Genomic DNA, 14246 nt, shown 5'->3' on the forward strand with positions numbered 1-14246 from the left:
TTACATCTCCAAAGGGCACATTCTGCAAGTCTGCTCCTGGCCACCAGTTCTTAGTCCTTCTCTTCTTAGTTGATGAATCTAGAGTCCTCAGCTGCTCCCCCTCTCCATGCCGCCATCTCTGCCTCCATCTTTGGCGCTGCTGCTTCTCTGGATAAGGTCCCGCATTGGGATTTGACTCTTGAATGGGCAACTAAGAGTGTCTGCTACATATACTCAGTGGAAATGCTATGTCCATATTTCCATATTACTTTCTGTAGAAGCTGATAAACTGTTCAAGATGTAAAATCTTAATTTGTGACAGAGGCAGTTTTTCATATTAAAGTTTAGTCATCATTGGATAAGGTCAAGACAAATAGAAAATCCATTCAAACTGGTAAAAAAAAGCCCTAGTACTTGGCCAATCAAATTCAGTTCCCCACATCCCCTCCCCAAATGAAGATAACTTAATACTATAAAAGTTGAGAGGTTATTCCATTGAGGGAGCTGTTTCTTGAGATGAGGGAGTAAGAAGGAGCCAGTTATGAAGTGAAAAAGACTGATAAAATTGTATGGCTTACATGAGCAGAAAGAGAATGGCAGCGGTGACGGTTGAAATAGGGCCGGGGCAGACTATTAGGAGCCTTGGATGTTCTAGCCAGGGGTTGAGGTTTCATTGTAAATTCAGTGGGAAGCCACTGAAGGATGAAACAGGGACTCTATAGGATCACTATGAGGCAGAATGGACTCAATGGCAGCGGATCAGTGGTTATAATGTAACAAGGGCCCTAATAGCTCAAATGTTTGCAGTAGACTATGAACCCAATGGTTGGTGGTTTAAACTCACCCAGTGGTGCTTCAGAAGAAAGGCTTAGCTGGCTCTCTCCTTCTGTAAAAATTACAGCCAAGAAAACCAATGGAGCCATTGTATTTGGAAACACATGGCGATACCATGAGCCAGAATTGATTGAACATCAACAAATTTGGTGAGGATGTCAACAAGCTTTGTCCCCTAACAGTCTTCTAGATCCTAGAAGGGGATGCTGTCCCTTAAGACAGTAAAAGAATGGGCAGGCTCATCGCTACCCCACAAGACTGGAAGCCTCCCTTTCAGTCATGCTGAGGTTTGCAAACTCTGGGGCACACTCTCAGGGGTTCACTTCACGAAGGCTCTCCTCTCCATTTCTAAGTCCTTTCACATTTGGGATTACATTGCTGAGCACATACCTTCCAGAACGGATGCTCTCCTTTTTCTTTAACACTTCCTTAATAAAAATTTCATATGACAGTTTCTCCTTGAGATTTTTCCCTCCACATTTCCAACACCCTTCTCATCTGTGCTTATGTAGAATTTAACACCTTACAGGGCATTGAAAAACAGTGTTAGAGCAGAAGTATGTACATGCTTTGGGGAGTTCAGGGAAGTGAGCATTTTGTCTGCTTGGGTAGGCTTTCTGGAGACACCTGAATAGATGAAAAGAGCTGATACTGGAGAAGGGAGACTTAAACCAAACCAAACCCACTATCATTGGTTGATTCAGACTTAGAGACTCTGTACAGGGTTTCTGAGGTTGTAAACCTTTACGGAAGAAGAAAGTCTTTCTCCGGTACAGTGACAGGTAGTTTTGAACTTTCAAACTGTCATTAGCAATCCACTACTTAGCCTACAGGGTTACTATGGCTCCTTGTATGTTATCTTCCACTCTATCCACTGCCATCAAGTCAGTTCTGACACATGTTGATGTTATGTGCCATGGAGTCGATACTGATTCATAGTAACCTTGTATAGGGTTTCCCAGAGTGGCTGGTGGGTTTGAACTGCCTCCCTTGTGGTTAGCAGTCCAGTGTTTATGTGACAGTACCATACCAGGTCTCCTTCTGACACATAGTAACCCTTTATAGGGTTTCCAATCTTTATGGGTACAGATAGCCTCAACTTTCTCCTGAAGAGTGACTGGTAAGTTTGAACTGCTGAACTTGTGATTAGCAGCTCAGTGCCAAACTACAGCACCATAATTAAGTAACCACTTAACTATTAACTGAAAGTTTGTTGGTTCAAACTTACCCAGAGGCACCTGTGGGAAAACAAGCTTGGCAATGTGCTTCCAAAAGGTCACAGCCATGGATAATCCTGAGGAGCAATTCTCTAATGTGCACACGTAGTGTTGTGATGAGTTATGATTGATCTCGGAGTCCTCTGTGGCATTGTGGGTTAATGCGCTGGATTGCAAGGTCAGTTTGAACCAAAAGGTCGGCGTTCAAGTTTGCCAGCTACTCCTCAGGAACACTATACAGGGTAATTATGAGTCAGAGCCAACTCACAGCACTTAACAAGAACAACAGTACATACATGTGTCACCATGAGGCAGATTTGATATTCAACAGCGGCAACTACAAAGAAGAAAAAGTGATAACCAGGGATAGCGCTGTTGAAGGCTGCTAGAGGAATCCAAGGAGTCCTGGTGTGGCACTCTGGATTAATGTGCTAGACTACAAAGTCGGTTTGATCTGCAAGGTCGGCGGTTCAAGATCACCAGCCGTTCCTTGGAAACCCTATACAGGGTCACTATGGGTTGGAACCAACTCAACAGCACTTAACAACAACAACAGGAATCTAAGTCAGTCCAGATGAGGAAGAATAGGATTAAAGAAGTAAAAAGATATTCAGGGGATAAAACCAGAATGATTGGACAGAGTTTGCAGAAAACCCCTCTCACTCCACAGAGATGGTTCTCAAGTTGAAATAAAAAGATCATCAAAGTTCATCAAAGGCATCTACCCCTGCCTTTCATGATTTCTTTTGGGTCATTGATGAAAAGCAAGTAGAATCGTTTATGGTTTTTACAACAAAGCACTGAAACGGTTTATGAGCTCTTGCTTACAGATTACAGAATACTTCCAGGGTAAATGCAAATTATTGTGCTTCATCTGTGTCTGTTTCCCCCATCAATAGCAATCCAGTCTTCTAAGTATAGTTAATGTTAGAAGTTGAGACTGTTTACCTGATGTCGTTTCTTTTCTCTTTTCATTGTGAAGTATATTCGGTGCTCTTCGAACTGGTGCTTATATGGTGTACATTTTGATGACCAAAGGCCTGAAGCAGTCAGTTTGTGACCAGAGTTTTTACAATGGACCTGTCAGCAAGTTCTGGGCATATGCATTTGTGCTAAGCAAAGCACCTGAATTAGGTGAGTGTCTTCTCGCCTTCCTTTTTCTCCTTCTTGCTCTTTGTAGCTACTTGTATATCTACAACAGTGGTTTAAAAATAATAATAATAATTTTTTTTTGAAGGTCCTATTTTGTTCATTGCAAGGAAGTTACAATGATTGAGTTTGAGTTCTTGGCTGACTTTCACTTTGTTTTTCTCTCCCCACTCCTTCCCTTCTTTTAAATAATTGTATATTGTGTATATTAAAAGAGTAAAATCATTTACATAGAACATGCAGATTTTTAAGCATAACTAAAAATATGCTTCCAGAGGCTTGTAAAATATACACAGCCTCTTCTTTAAGGGCCATTAACAGCTGAGCTAATATTAGAATATGGAGAGGAAAGAGCAACAAAGCTGTTTCCAAGTCCCACATCTAAACATGCTTTCAACTCTGGAATTAGGCATCAGATTAGGAAATTAAGCTTTTCATTTGGGTATCCTCGTGTTCTCATTAACAATTGCTATGGGATGTTCTCTGGTACTGTTTGATTTTAATCATCAAAGAGATGGGCCAGAGGGAAAGAGAATGTAGTTCACCTTCCAGAAATTAATAGAAAATACTGGCTATCCTTGTAGATACAGAAGATTTTTTCCTTTACCTCTTTAGAGATCTTGAATATAAGTGTGGCACAGGTTAGCAGAAGCAGTCAAAAATATAAATGACAAGGATTTGACATAGGGACAGTTCTCTAGGAAAATACTTTTATTGCTAGAAAATAGAGATTTACCAGTGATAATAAACTCATGGAGTTTATCCATGAGCAGTGGGGGCAACCATCCCACAAACTGGTATGCATTCTTAGGGAGAACCTTGGCACACTATGACTTTCTTAGTTTTTTTTATCCGAAGATAGAAATTGTATATATTTAATTCAAAATCCTTATAGTATTTATTATACATCCTTAGTTTCCCTAAAAAGAGGTTAGATGTTGGAATTTCATTTTAAGTCGAGTCCTAGTGTGGCACTTTAAGATAAAACACTGGGACCACAGAATCGGTTTGAATTGCAAGGGCGGCAGTTCAAACTCACCAGTGGCTCTTTGGCAACCCTTTACAGGGTCACTACAAGTGTGTATTGACTCAACAGCAACCACAACGTAATATAAACTACTTGACAGTCTTTCTGTAAGATGCGCTTCCTTCTTGTCCTATTCATGTAGGATCTGTGGTCTCTGATATGTGGGTTATCTACTTTCCAGTGCATGCTATACATCTGCCGCTGCCTATGACTAGCTGACAACTGTTCTGAACTTTAGTTTTGACTACTGTCTTACCATGTTAAAGGTAAAGGAAAAGCAGCAGTAGAAAACTTGTTCTGAAAAACTTTCCTAAGAGGGAGAGGAATACAAGGATAGACTCTCTACTCAATTACAAATAACTAGATAATTATCACACACACATGGCCTATGAAAACTGCCTCAGAGTGAAATGCATCTGTATGGATTCCTTCATTCACTTACTCCATAAATTTGCATTAATCACCTACTATGGGCCAGCTTTTAATGCAGCTGGTACAGAATGATTACTTTATCTATAAGAAACTTTATTATATGAATGTTATGAAATAGGTTTTTTTTAGTATTTGAACTGAGATTATTGGTGCAAACTTAGAGAAGTGATTTTCTAACTTTGATTTGTAGACAACGCTGGAATTTAAATTTTTAGGAATTTAGCATTGCATTTTGTGTTGTGATTTTATAGATAATCTTTTTTAAATGACCATGTTGAATATATTATTGTCATAATAATTTTGTTAAATTTGACTCCACTATGGAAAGGGAGTCCTGGTGTGGTACTGTAGGATAAGCACTGGACTGCTAACATAAGCTTGGAAGTTCAAACATACCAGTTGCTTCTCAGGGTCACTATGAGTTGGAACCGACTTGGTGGCACTTAACAACAAGTTACATTCATAGATTTTATGAGTTGGAACATTTGTTCTTAAACGGGGGTTGGCCCAAGAATGTATATGCCTTATTGTTGAGGTTCTACAACTTTTTTAAAAAAGCCATTAACTCATACATTATTAAATTTAAGAATTATACAGGTGGAAAAATGTTTATCCCACCCCTTGACTTTTAATTTATGCCACTCTGGTGTATGAGGGACTTCAAAAAGTTCTTGGAAAATGAAACTCAAAGATAATAGAATTTTTCATTAATGTTTTTGAAGCCCCTCATTTTTCAAGTATCCTCTTTAATCTAGTTCTCAGTCTTTCTTAATATGGGATTGACAAAAATAGAGGAATGTGGTAAATGCCTGAAACATGTTTTCCCCTACATGCTATCCTTAATACTTTTAGAGTTTTCAGCTCTTACTACTCTTAACAATGTTTATAAACTAAAGCAAAAACAGAAAATACATGCATTTGTAGCAGAGATGTTTTTGATCCATAAGCCTCAAAGAAAAAACCTTCAAGATATTTTGTTGTTGTTGTTAAGTATCGTGGAGTTGGTTCTGACTCACAGTGACCCTGCAGAGGGTTTTCGAGGCTGTAAATCTTTACAAGAGCATAAAGCCTCATCTTTCTCCCACGGAACCACTGGTAGTTTCGAACTGCTGAACTTGAGGTTGGCATCCCTACTTGTAACCACTATGCTACCAGAGCTCCTTAAGGTATTATTTTAGAAATACCTTTCTCCTGAAAGAGCTTCTTAATCTGTGATCCAGGCTCTTCATTTGTATTGGAGGGGTTTGAGAATAAAAATAGTCATTGCTACTTCTTTCAGGGATCCTTAATTGAAATATCAGTCTATCGATAATGATAACTTTCTACTTGTATTCTAAATTTAAATCAAAGTTTTAGGTTGATAGAGATAGATCCTAACAGAACTATTAGCTCAACATTCAGAGATATTAATGCTATCATCCTGTATCTCATTATTTTGTTGGTTTGATGACATTAATGAATCACCCGTATCTTAGTCTAGGCACAAATGTGCCAGTCTCCACTACCTCATGTTCTTGTTAGGTGTGGTCGAGTGAGTTTTCAACTCATAGCAACCCTATGTGACAAAGTAGATCTGCCCCATAGGGTTTTCTAGGCTGTAATCTTTACAGAGGTAAACATCATGGTTCCATACAATAAGCACTGGATAGCAAACTACAAGGTCTTCAGTTTGAGCCTACCAGCCGCTCTCTTGAAGAAAGACAAGACTTTCTGCTCCCATGAAGATTTGAAGCCTCAGAAACCTTACACCGAGTCATTCTGAGTTGGAACTAGCTCTACAATACTTAATAAAAGCAGCAACAATCTTTACGGGTACATTTCACCAGGTCGTTCTCCCATGTAGCCATTGGGTAGGTTTGAATCCTCAACCTTTCAATTAACAGTCAAGCGCTTAGCCATTGTGCCACTAGGGCCTCTCACTGCCCTACTACAACAGTGTAATGGAACACCAGTCTTTCTTCTTGAGCCCAAAGAGATCCACAAGTCAAGTCCACCACGTATAGCTGATTATAGCTCCATGACATTACACTCCCATTCCGTTCCTTGGAGAGAATCCTCATTCACCAGAATAGTTTGTAGATTGGATACACAGTAATCCATCCTGTCACAATTAAAATAGGGATTCTAGTGTTGACAGTGGTGCAAAGAGTTGGTGGGGGCAAGGGGAGTGGAGAATCAACAATATCCTAATATTGACACAGTGAGTCTAGTTAGTAACTCAAAATCTTCAGGTCGTTTAAGATCCATTACATAGATATTTTCATATCTTGTGAGCCCTTTCTGCAGTGAAAAATAATGATAGATTTCTCTTCAGTTTCCCAATCATGGCACTCATTTGACATTGGCCTTCCAGAGATAACTGCTGAGTCAAAATAAATCCCAAATCCCATGCAGTTTGAGCGTGTCTGAGACAGTCCACATTTAGAGAGTGTACATGTTGCAATCCAGATTCCTTTTCTTTCATTTTGGTGGTTAAATTCTGGCTAAGTTTTTCACACATAGAAAACCTTCTCACTAGCATTTATTTAATTAAGAATGATTTAGCCATTTAAATAATTTAGAGCTTTTCTTATTTTTAAACCCTAAGTCCTTCCTTCCTTGTATCGAAGTTTCGGGACTTCTTTATGAGGATCAGGAGTTTATGAGCAAAGCAGATAATTCCTCATAGTCAAAATATTGAAGCTCTATTTTCCCCAAGGGGAAAAAAAAACAAACCAAACCCTCACACGCCTTAAGTTTTCACTAAACTCCAATGCAAGAAGGGCTTTCTGTTTCAGCAGAAACAGTGAGCTCATTACAGTGAATTGTAGGGTTATAATCTACTAGAACAAATGAGGAGAAGAGAGCCACCAACCTGCTTCATGTGTCAAAATCTTTGAGCACCTACTGTTGGAATTGTATTAAAACCTGCTGAGAGTTAGTTCTGCTGAATCTTGGAAACATCTACTATGTGTGTACATCCCTGCTCAGTTGGACTTGTCATTGTTTTTGAACCTCTGACTCAGCCATGCTCCAGCTAATTCTGTGAAGATGAGCACAACCATCCGTTATAAACCACACACTCAGAGCATGCTGGGGATTTCCAAATGCCAACAGATTTCTCCATAGCTGCATAGAAACCTGCACTTACCAGGCAAACAGGCAGGGAGGCATAGTTCAGAGGAGGTAAACTTGGGTACAAGGAAGATCCTTTCTGCAAAGCTAGCTTTTGACTGCAGATAGCTGAAATAATGCCAGACAGATCATGGTGGAAAAGGAAAGGAACCAAGGAAGCGTCACAATCAAAATGTTCAAAAGTCAAAAGTCTAATTGCTTATACTTGACCAAATAATTGACATAATGCCTACTGAACCTTTGGCACAGAAAGACTGGTTGGCCAGCATCGAATGCACAGGCTCTAGGATATTTTGCATTTCTAGGTCATTCTGTAGTTTCTGGCAAGCCGGTAAATAACTATGCTTGGCATGATGCTGGGTCCTGACAATTCAAATGTGTTGCAGTATAGCTTCCCCAGGGGGTATCTGTAAGTCCCTCTGGAACCTTGTCAGTTTCTTCTCACCTGAGGGAAACTGCCATTCTCTGAGTCAGCAGTCTTGGAATAATGACCTTGATAAGGCATTGCAAGTGTTATATCTGAGAAGCTTTAGAACCATTACTGGGAGATCCTTATCTTCATTACTCCATGTACCATCCTACATAATTGCTCTGTAAAAGAATTCTCAAGTGAATTCAAAGTAATTTTATTTTGAAGAGTTCATGACATTCTACCAACCAAGTAATTACAAACATTGAATATACCACAGACTTGTAGAAAAATGAACAAATCTGTCTTGGAAGACTATACAGTTACAATAATCAAAGACTATCAGACTATACAGTTACAATAATCAAACAGCCTGGAAAAGAATTGAGAGTGTTGCAATAATCCCACACATCTATATTTAACAGATTTTTGACACGGGTGCTAAGTCTATTCAATGGAGAAAGAAGAGTCTTGTCAATAAATGGTGATGGTAAAATTGGATTTCCAGATGCATAAAAATAAAATAGGATATGTATCTCATACCATATTTAAAAAAAAAATTCAAAATGCATCAAGGTAATAAATGTGCAAACTAAAACTACAAATTTTTAGAAAAAAAAAAAGAAAACAGAGGCAATACTGTCAGACCCAGCTTTTAGCATAATCTAGCATAATGGCAAAGAAAAGATAAATAATTGGGGCCAAATAATCAATTACAAAAGGAAAAATATTGCATGGCCTCAATTATGGGGAAAGATTTTTTAAAAATTAGAGAGGGAGCAAAGTGTATTAGTAGCTATCAGGGGCAGGGAGGAAAGAAGGTTAATTATTATAGAAATATGTTGATAAGGATACGGTTGGACATCCAATTATTGTAATTATTGCCAATATGTTGTACCTCTGTAAAAAGTTGAATTGGCAAAAGTGTGTGATAAATTTATTTATGACAATGACAAAAAAAACAACAAGAAAGAATAGCTTCTGGGGCTGATTGTGTACAGTCAAAAACCTTTATAGGATTTGGATTGTTGGGTTGAAGGTTTGGGGTCATGGTTTCTTTGGAATCCTGGTTAATTGGCCTAATAACATATTTAGTGCATCTGTGCTACCTCCTACTCGGATGTGTAGTGCCTGTGGTTTTAAAAGTTTGCAAGCAGCCAGTTAACACATAATAATTGTTCTCTATTTGTACGGTGCTAACTGAAACGTTAGTGGTTAAAACCCACTAGCTACTCCTTGAAAAACCTATGCTGGGCCACTATGGTTGGGAACCAGCTGGACGACACTTAACAACAACAACAAAGGAAGATGGAGAATCAGGACTAGGAGGAGGATGCAGAGTATCTGGTTAACTCCTATCATGAATAACTACCTCCTTTGCCATGAGACCAGAACTGGTTGCTGCCTGCCTACCATTAGTGAACATCTTAATCAAAGATTCCATAGAAGAATCCTAATCAAAAGAGGGGAAATGTAGAACATAATTTCAAATTTTCAGGGACTCTAGAATGTTAGGAGTCATGGAGAGTTGATAAACCCTGAAACTATCACTATGAGATCATCTTTAAACTTTAAACCAAAAATATTCCCTGAAGTGGTTTTAAAACGAAATAGTAGTTTAGCATAACTAGTAAAATAAACATCTGCCTTGAGCTGTATGCTCTTTTAAAAACCATCTATATGGAATCAAATTGACTTCAGCAACACGAAAGTTTAGATAGTAACTCTAGGGGCCAGTGAGTTTGTTAATGGGAAGGGATAACTCAGAGAAGAATAGGTACACAACTCAAGAATGTCATCAGTATCTCTAAATGGTACATTTAGAAACTGTTAAGTATGTGTTTAGTTGTGTATGTTCTCAATAGTAGCAACAGAATAAATAAAAATGTGTGTGTGTGTGTGTGTGTATAATAATAAAAGCACAGCCTGAATGCTTCTTAGCACGTCTACATATTTTGGACGTGTTATTATCAGAAGGGACCAATAGTTGGAGAAGGACATCATGGTTGGTAAAGTAGAAGGTCAGTGAAAATAGAGGAAGCCCCTGTAGGGGACTCACACAGTGGCCTCAATAATGGGCTGACCATATTAATGATTGTGAGGGCAGTGCAGGACTCAGCAGTCTTTGGTTCTGTTGTACATAGGGCTGTTAGGAGTCAGAACCAACTCAGTAGCGCTTAACAACAATTAAAGCAAATAAACGAATACTTCTTATTGTACGGTATCTGTCTCCACCTGTATTATTCCAACCATGGTCACCAGAACCTTTAAGTCTTTCTAAGACCCATCAGTCCCAGTCCTTCCTTAGAGCCAAGTGTAGCTATGCAGTCTCAGAGGGAGGAAATTTTATGGCTCACTGGGCTCTCCACTAGTTCTCTTTGGGTCTGAATAAATTTCAGAAAACGAGAAGCCTTGTTATTATACAAGAAGAAGTCAAGTTTTAATTAATCCCATACAAATAGTCCTGGTGTGGCACTGTAGGAAAGCACTGTTAACCACAAGGTCAGCTAACCACAAGGTCAGCAGTTCAAACGCATCAGCTGCTCCTTTCCAAACCCTATACGTGATCACTATGACGGCACTTACCAACAATAACAACAAGGTTATTAGATTTTCCTGCATCTGATAGTCATAGAAAAAGGAACCATCATCACTCACCTGCATAAATTCTGTTTCTGTTCCACACCCAAGCGTCTGTTCCCGTTTTTCTTCACTTGTTAATGAATTGGGTTTTATTATTATTATTGCATTTGCCCATGATGGGGATGCACCAAATTTATTTTTTCTTCATTCCTCTTTATAAAACTATGCTACAATATATTTCCCAGACTCCTTAGACTTTTCAAGGAATCATTACAGAAAAATACCATTGTTACTGAACCTAATTCTAGTTTCCACTAATATGAATTTTCCACTTCTTTCTTCAAAGCGATATTTTTATAAGGTCCTTGAAAGCTTTTTATAGTTGACTCCATAAAAAAACTAGAGTCGTTTCGAATTTTTCATCACATGATTCATTATTAAAAGCTTGCCTACTACCCTCTTCAAGGATAGTACTTCTGGTAGCGTAGTAGTTATAAATCAGGCTGCGAACCTTAAGGTCAGCAGTTCGAAACTACCAGCCACTCCGTGGGAGAAAGATGAGGCTTTCTGCTCCCGTAAAGATTTACAGCCTCAGAAACCCTGTACAGGGTCGCTATGGGTCGGAACTGACTCAACAGCACTTAACAGCAACATTACCCTCTTCAGCAAATGTTTGTGTAAAAAATGTCATTTATTTTTTTATCTCTTTTTGCCTTTTGTTTACATTTTGTTTTGCCTGTTGCCATATGGGAAGGCTTCACATTTTACAGGGAATGCACAAAGACAAGTGTTGGAGGGGCACTTTTGTGTTGAAGTGGAGATCAGTTACAATGGTGTTGCTGCATACCTCTTTCTCTTAGTTGCTATCTGATCTGAGACAAGTCAGTGGAGCCCTGCAGGTGATATTTTCCTAAAATATATGGTCAAATAGAACATGATTACTGCTGTCTCTTCAGATGAAAAAAATTAATGGGATTTTACGTAAAATACCTTCTTAAAAGTAGCATTTATTCAGTGCTTACTATCTGCCAGGAGATCATGTCAATGACCCTATTTAACCTTCATACAACTCTGAACTACTTATTTTCTTAAAAGATTTTTAAATGTTTTATCTGTACATGTGCAATTCAGTGATGTTAATTACATTTCCCATATTGTGTATCCATCACCACTTTCAATTTCCAAACTAACTCCGAACTGATTTTATTATGTCCATTTTTCAGATGAGGAAAAGTTAAGTGAAGGTATGTCACTTGCTCAAGGTCACAGAGCTAGTAAACACTGATTTAAGATTCAAACCCACTCAACCTGGCTTTCAAAGGAGCCCTGGCAGCACAAGGGTTAAGAGTTTGGTTGCTTAAGAACGCTCAAACTTTCATTTGACCTCGCTTCGATGGCTTGATGATCATAACTTCACTAGAGGAAGATAAAGAAATCTGATACAGGAAGCAAGTGTTAAACTGCTACAATTTGGTGAACTTGACCTCTACTTATGGATATGATGTTGTTGTTGTTAAGTACTGTGGAGGCAGTTCCAACTCATAGTGACCCTGCACAGGGTTTCTGAGGCTGTAAATCTTTATGGGAGCAGAAAACCTCCCTCATCTTTCACTCGCAGAATGGCTGGTAGGTTTGAATTGCCAACCTTGAGGTTAGCAGTCCGATTCGTAACCACTATGCTTACCAGTAGCTTGAAATGCCAACCGAGAGGAAAGGAGTGTTCACATCAAGGATCAAGCTTATCTCTTCAGTACACAGCCGGGATAGGGACAGGTAGCTGGGACATTGGCTACCTAAAATGGGGTGGGGGGCAATAAAAGCACGAAGTGACTGACTTACAAGTTCTCAAGAGGGAATTTAGTTTCAGAGCAAGGGGGGGAAGTAGAATTCCTACTGAATAGTTTTCCTCTTGTCTAGATGGCTATGGTGAAAGGAGATGGGGATAGGATTCTTTTGATTCAATAGTGAGTAATTGTTATCATGACTAACTGCGATTGTCACAACTGTAAAAGAAGTAGTAACAAAAATGGGGGAGTAGTTAATCTTACATTTCATGAACAGAGGAACTTAGTACCATTAAGAGGGAACAGCATGAGTGGAACACTGGACCCTAACCAGAGAAGCAGTGACACCAGAGGCAGAGGTGATGCCATAGAGAGAGAGCAGCTGAGGACTCTAGACTCATGGAGAGAGAAAGGCTGTGTGCTAGAGGGCAGGAGGCTAGCTTGCAAGATGTGCTCCTTGACTGTTCAAATGATTATATATTCCTGCGTGTTTTTGTGGACACCAATAAATAAACAAACAAAGTGGGGAGGGAAAAAAAAAAAAGAATTTGGTCACTTACTGAAAGGCTGGCAATTCAAGCCCACCAGCCACTCCACAGGAGAACACCTGTAATCTGCTCCCATAAAGATTTCATCTGAGGAAACCCTATGGGACAGTTTCCTCTCTCTAGGGTGACTGAGAATCTTACATTTTAGTTCAAGGTATCTACTCTCTTGCAAAAGTATAAATTATTATATGATGGTCAGAGGATGCATGTACATTTTTTTTCTTCTTTGTCTTTCAGGAGATACAATATTCATTATTCTGAGGAAGCAGAAGCTGATCTTCTTGCATTGGTACCACCACATCACTGTGCTCCTGTACTCTTGGTACTCCTACAAAGACATGGTTGCTGGGGGTGGTTGGTTCATGACTATGAACTATGGCGTGCACGCTGTGATGTACTCTTACTATGCCTTGCGGGCAGCAGGGTTCCGAGTCTCCCGGAAGTTTGCCATGTTCATCACCTTGTCCCAGATCACTCAGATGGTGATGGGCTGTGTAATTAACTACCTGGTCTTCTCCTGGATGCAGCAAGACCAGTGTCATTCTCACTTTCACAACATCTTCTGGTCTTCTCTCATGTACCTCAGCTACTTTGTACTCTTCTGCCATTTCTTCTTTGAGGCCTACATCGGCAAAATGAGGAAAACAATGAAGGCTGAATAGTGTTGGAACTGAGGAGGAAGCCGTAGCTCAGGGTCATCAAGAAAAAAAAAAATAGACAAAAGAAAATGGCACAAGGAATCACATATGGTGCAGCTAAAACAAAACAAAACATACGAGCAAACACAAAACCCAAGGCAGCTTAGGGATAATTAGGTTGACTTAACCCAGTAAGTTTATGATCCTTATGTGGTGAGGACTCACTGAGTTCACCTCCATCTCAAAGGAGTGCTGCTGGAAGACCCCATCCCCTCTTTTATGTATCAACTCTAGGACAAATGAGAACACAAGTGAGACAGAGACAGAGAGACAGAAACAGAAGTCAAACAAAGGCTATTAACACAATATGAAAAAATGTATTTACTGTTACGTTTCTCTAAGGATGAAAGCATTTTACTTTAAAAAAACAAAACTGTGTGAGAACACATATACATACAATCCTTCTTATTCTTTTTCAGTACTAAACTGGAGCCAATAGAAAAGAGAAAAATGAAGAGACACAGGGTGTGTA

General features: G+C 39.2%; 1 protein-coding gene across 1 annotated transcript in view; it reads left to right on the plus strand.

Annotated features, from left to right (window-relative positions):
- ELOVL6 (ELOVL fatty acid elongase 6) overlaps positions 1 to 13738 on the plus strand; it is a 182077-nt gene extending 168339 nt beyond the window's left edge. The window contains exons 3-4 of the mRNA XM_006869315.1: positions 3013 to 3164; positions 13314 to 13738. Of these exons, the coding sequence (XP_006869377.1) occupies positions 3013 to 3164; positions 13314 to 13738 (577 nt within the window). The remainder of the gene's footprint in view (positions 1 to 3012; positions 3165 to 13313) is intronic.
- The last annotated feature ends 508 nt before the right edge of the window (positions 13739 to 14246 follow it).

This window comes from Chrysochloris asiatica, unplaced genomic scaffold, assembly GCF_000296735.1.
Source record: "Chrysochloris asiatica unplaced genomic scaffold, ChrAsi1.0 scaffold00129, whole genome shotgun sequence".
In the NCBI taxonomy this organism is placed as follows: domain Eukaryota; kingdom Metazoa; phylum Chordata; class Mammalia; order Afrosoricida; family Chrysochloridae; genus Chrysochloris; species Chrysochloris asiatica.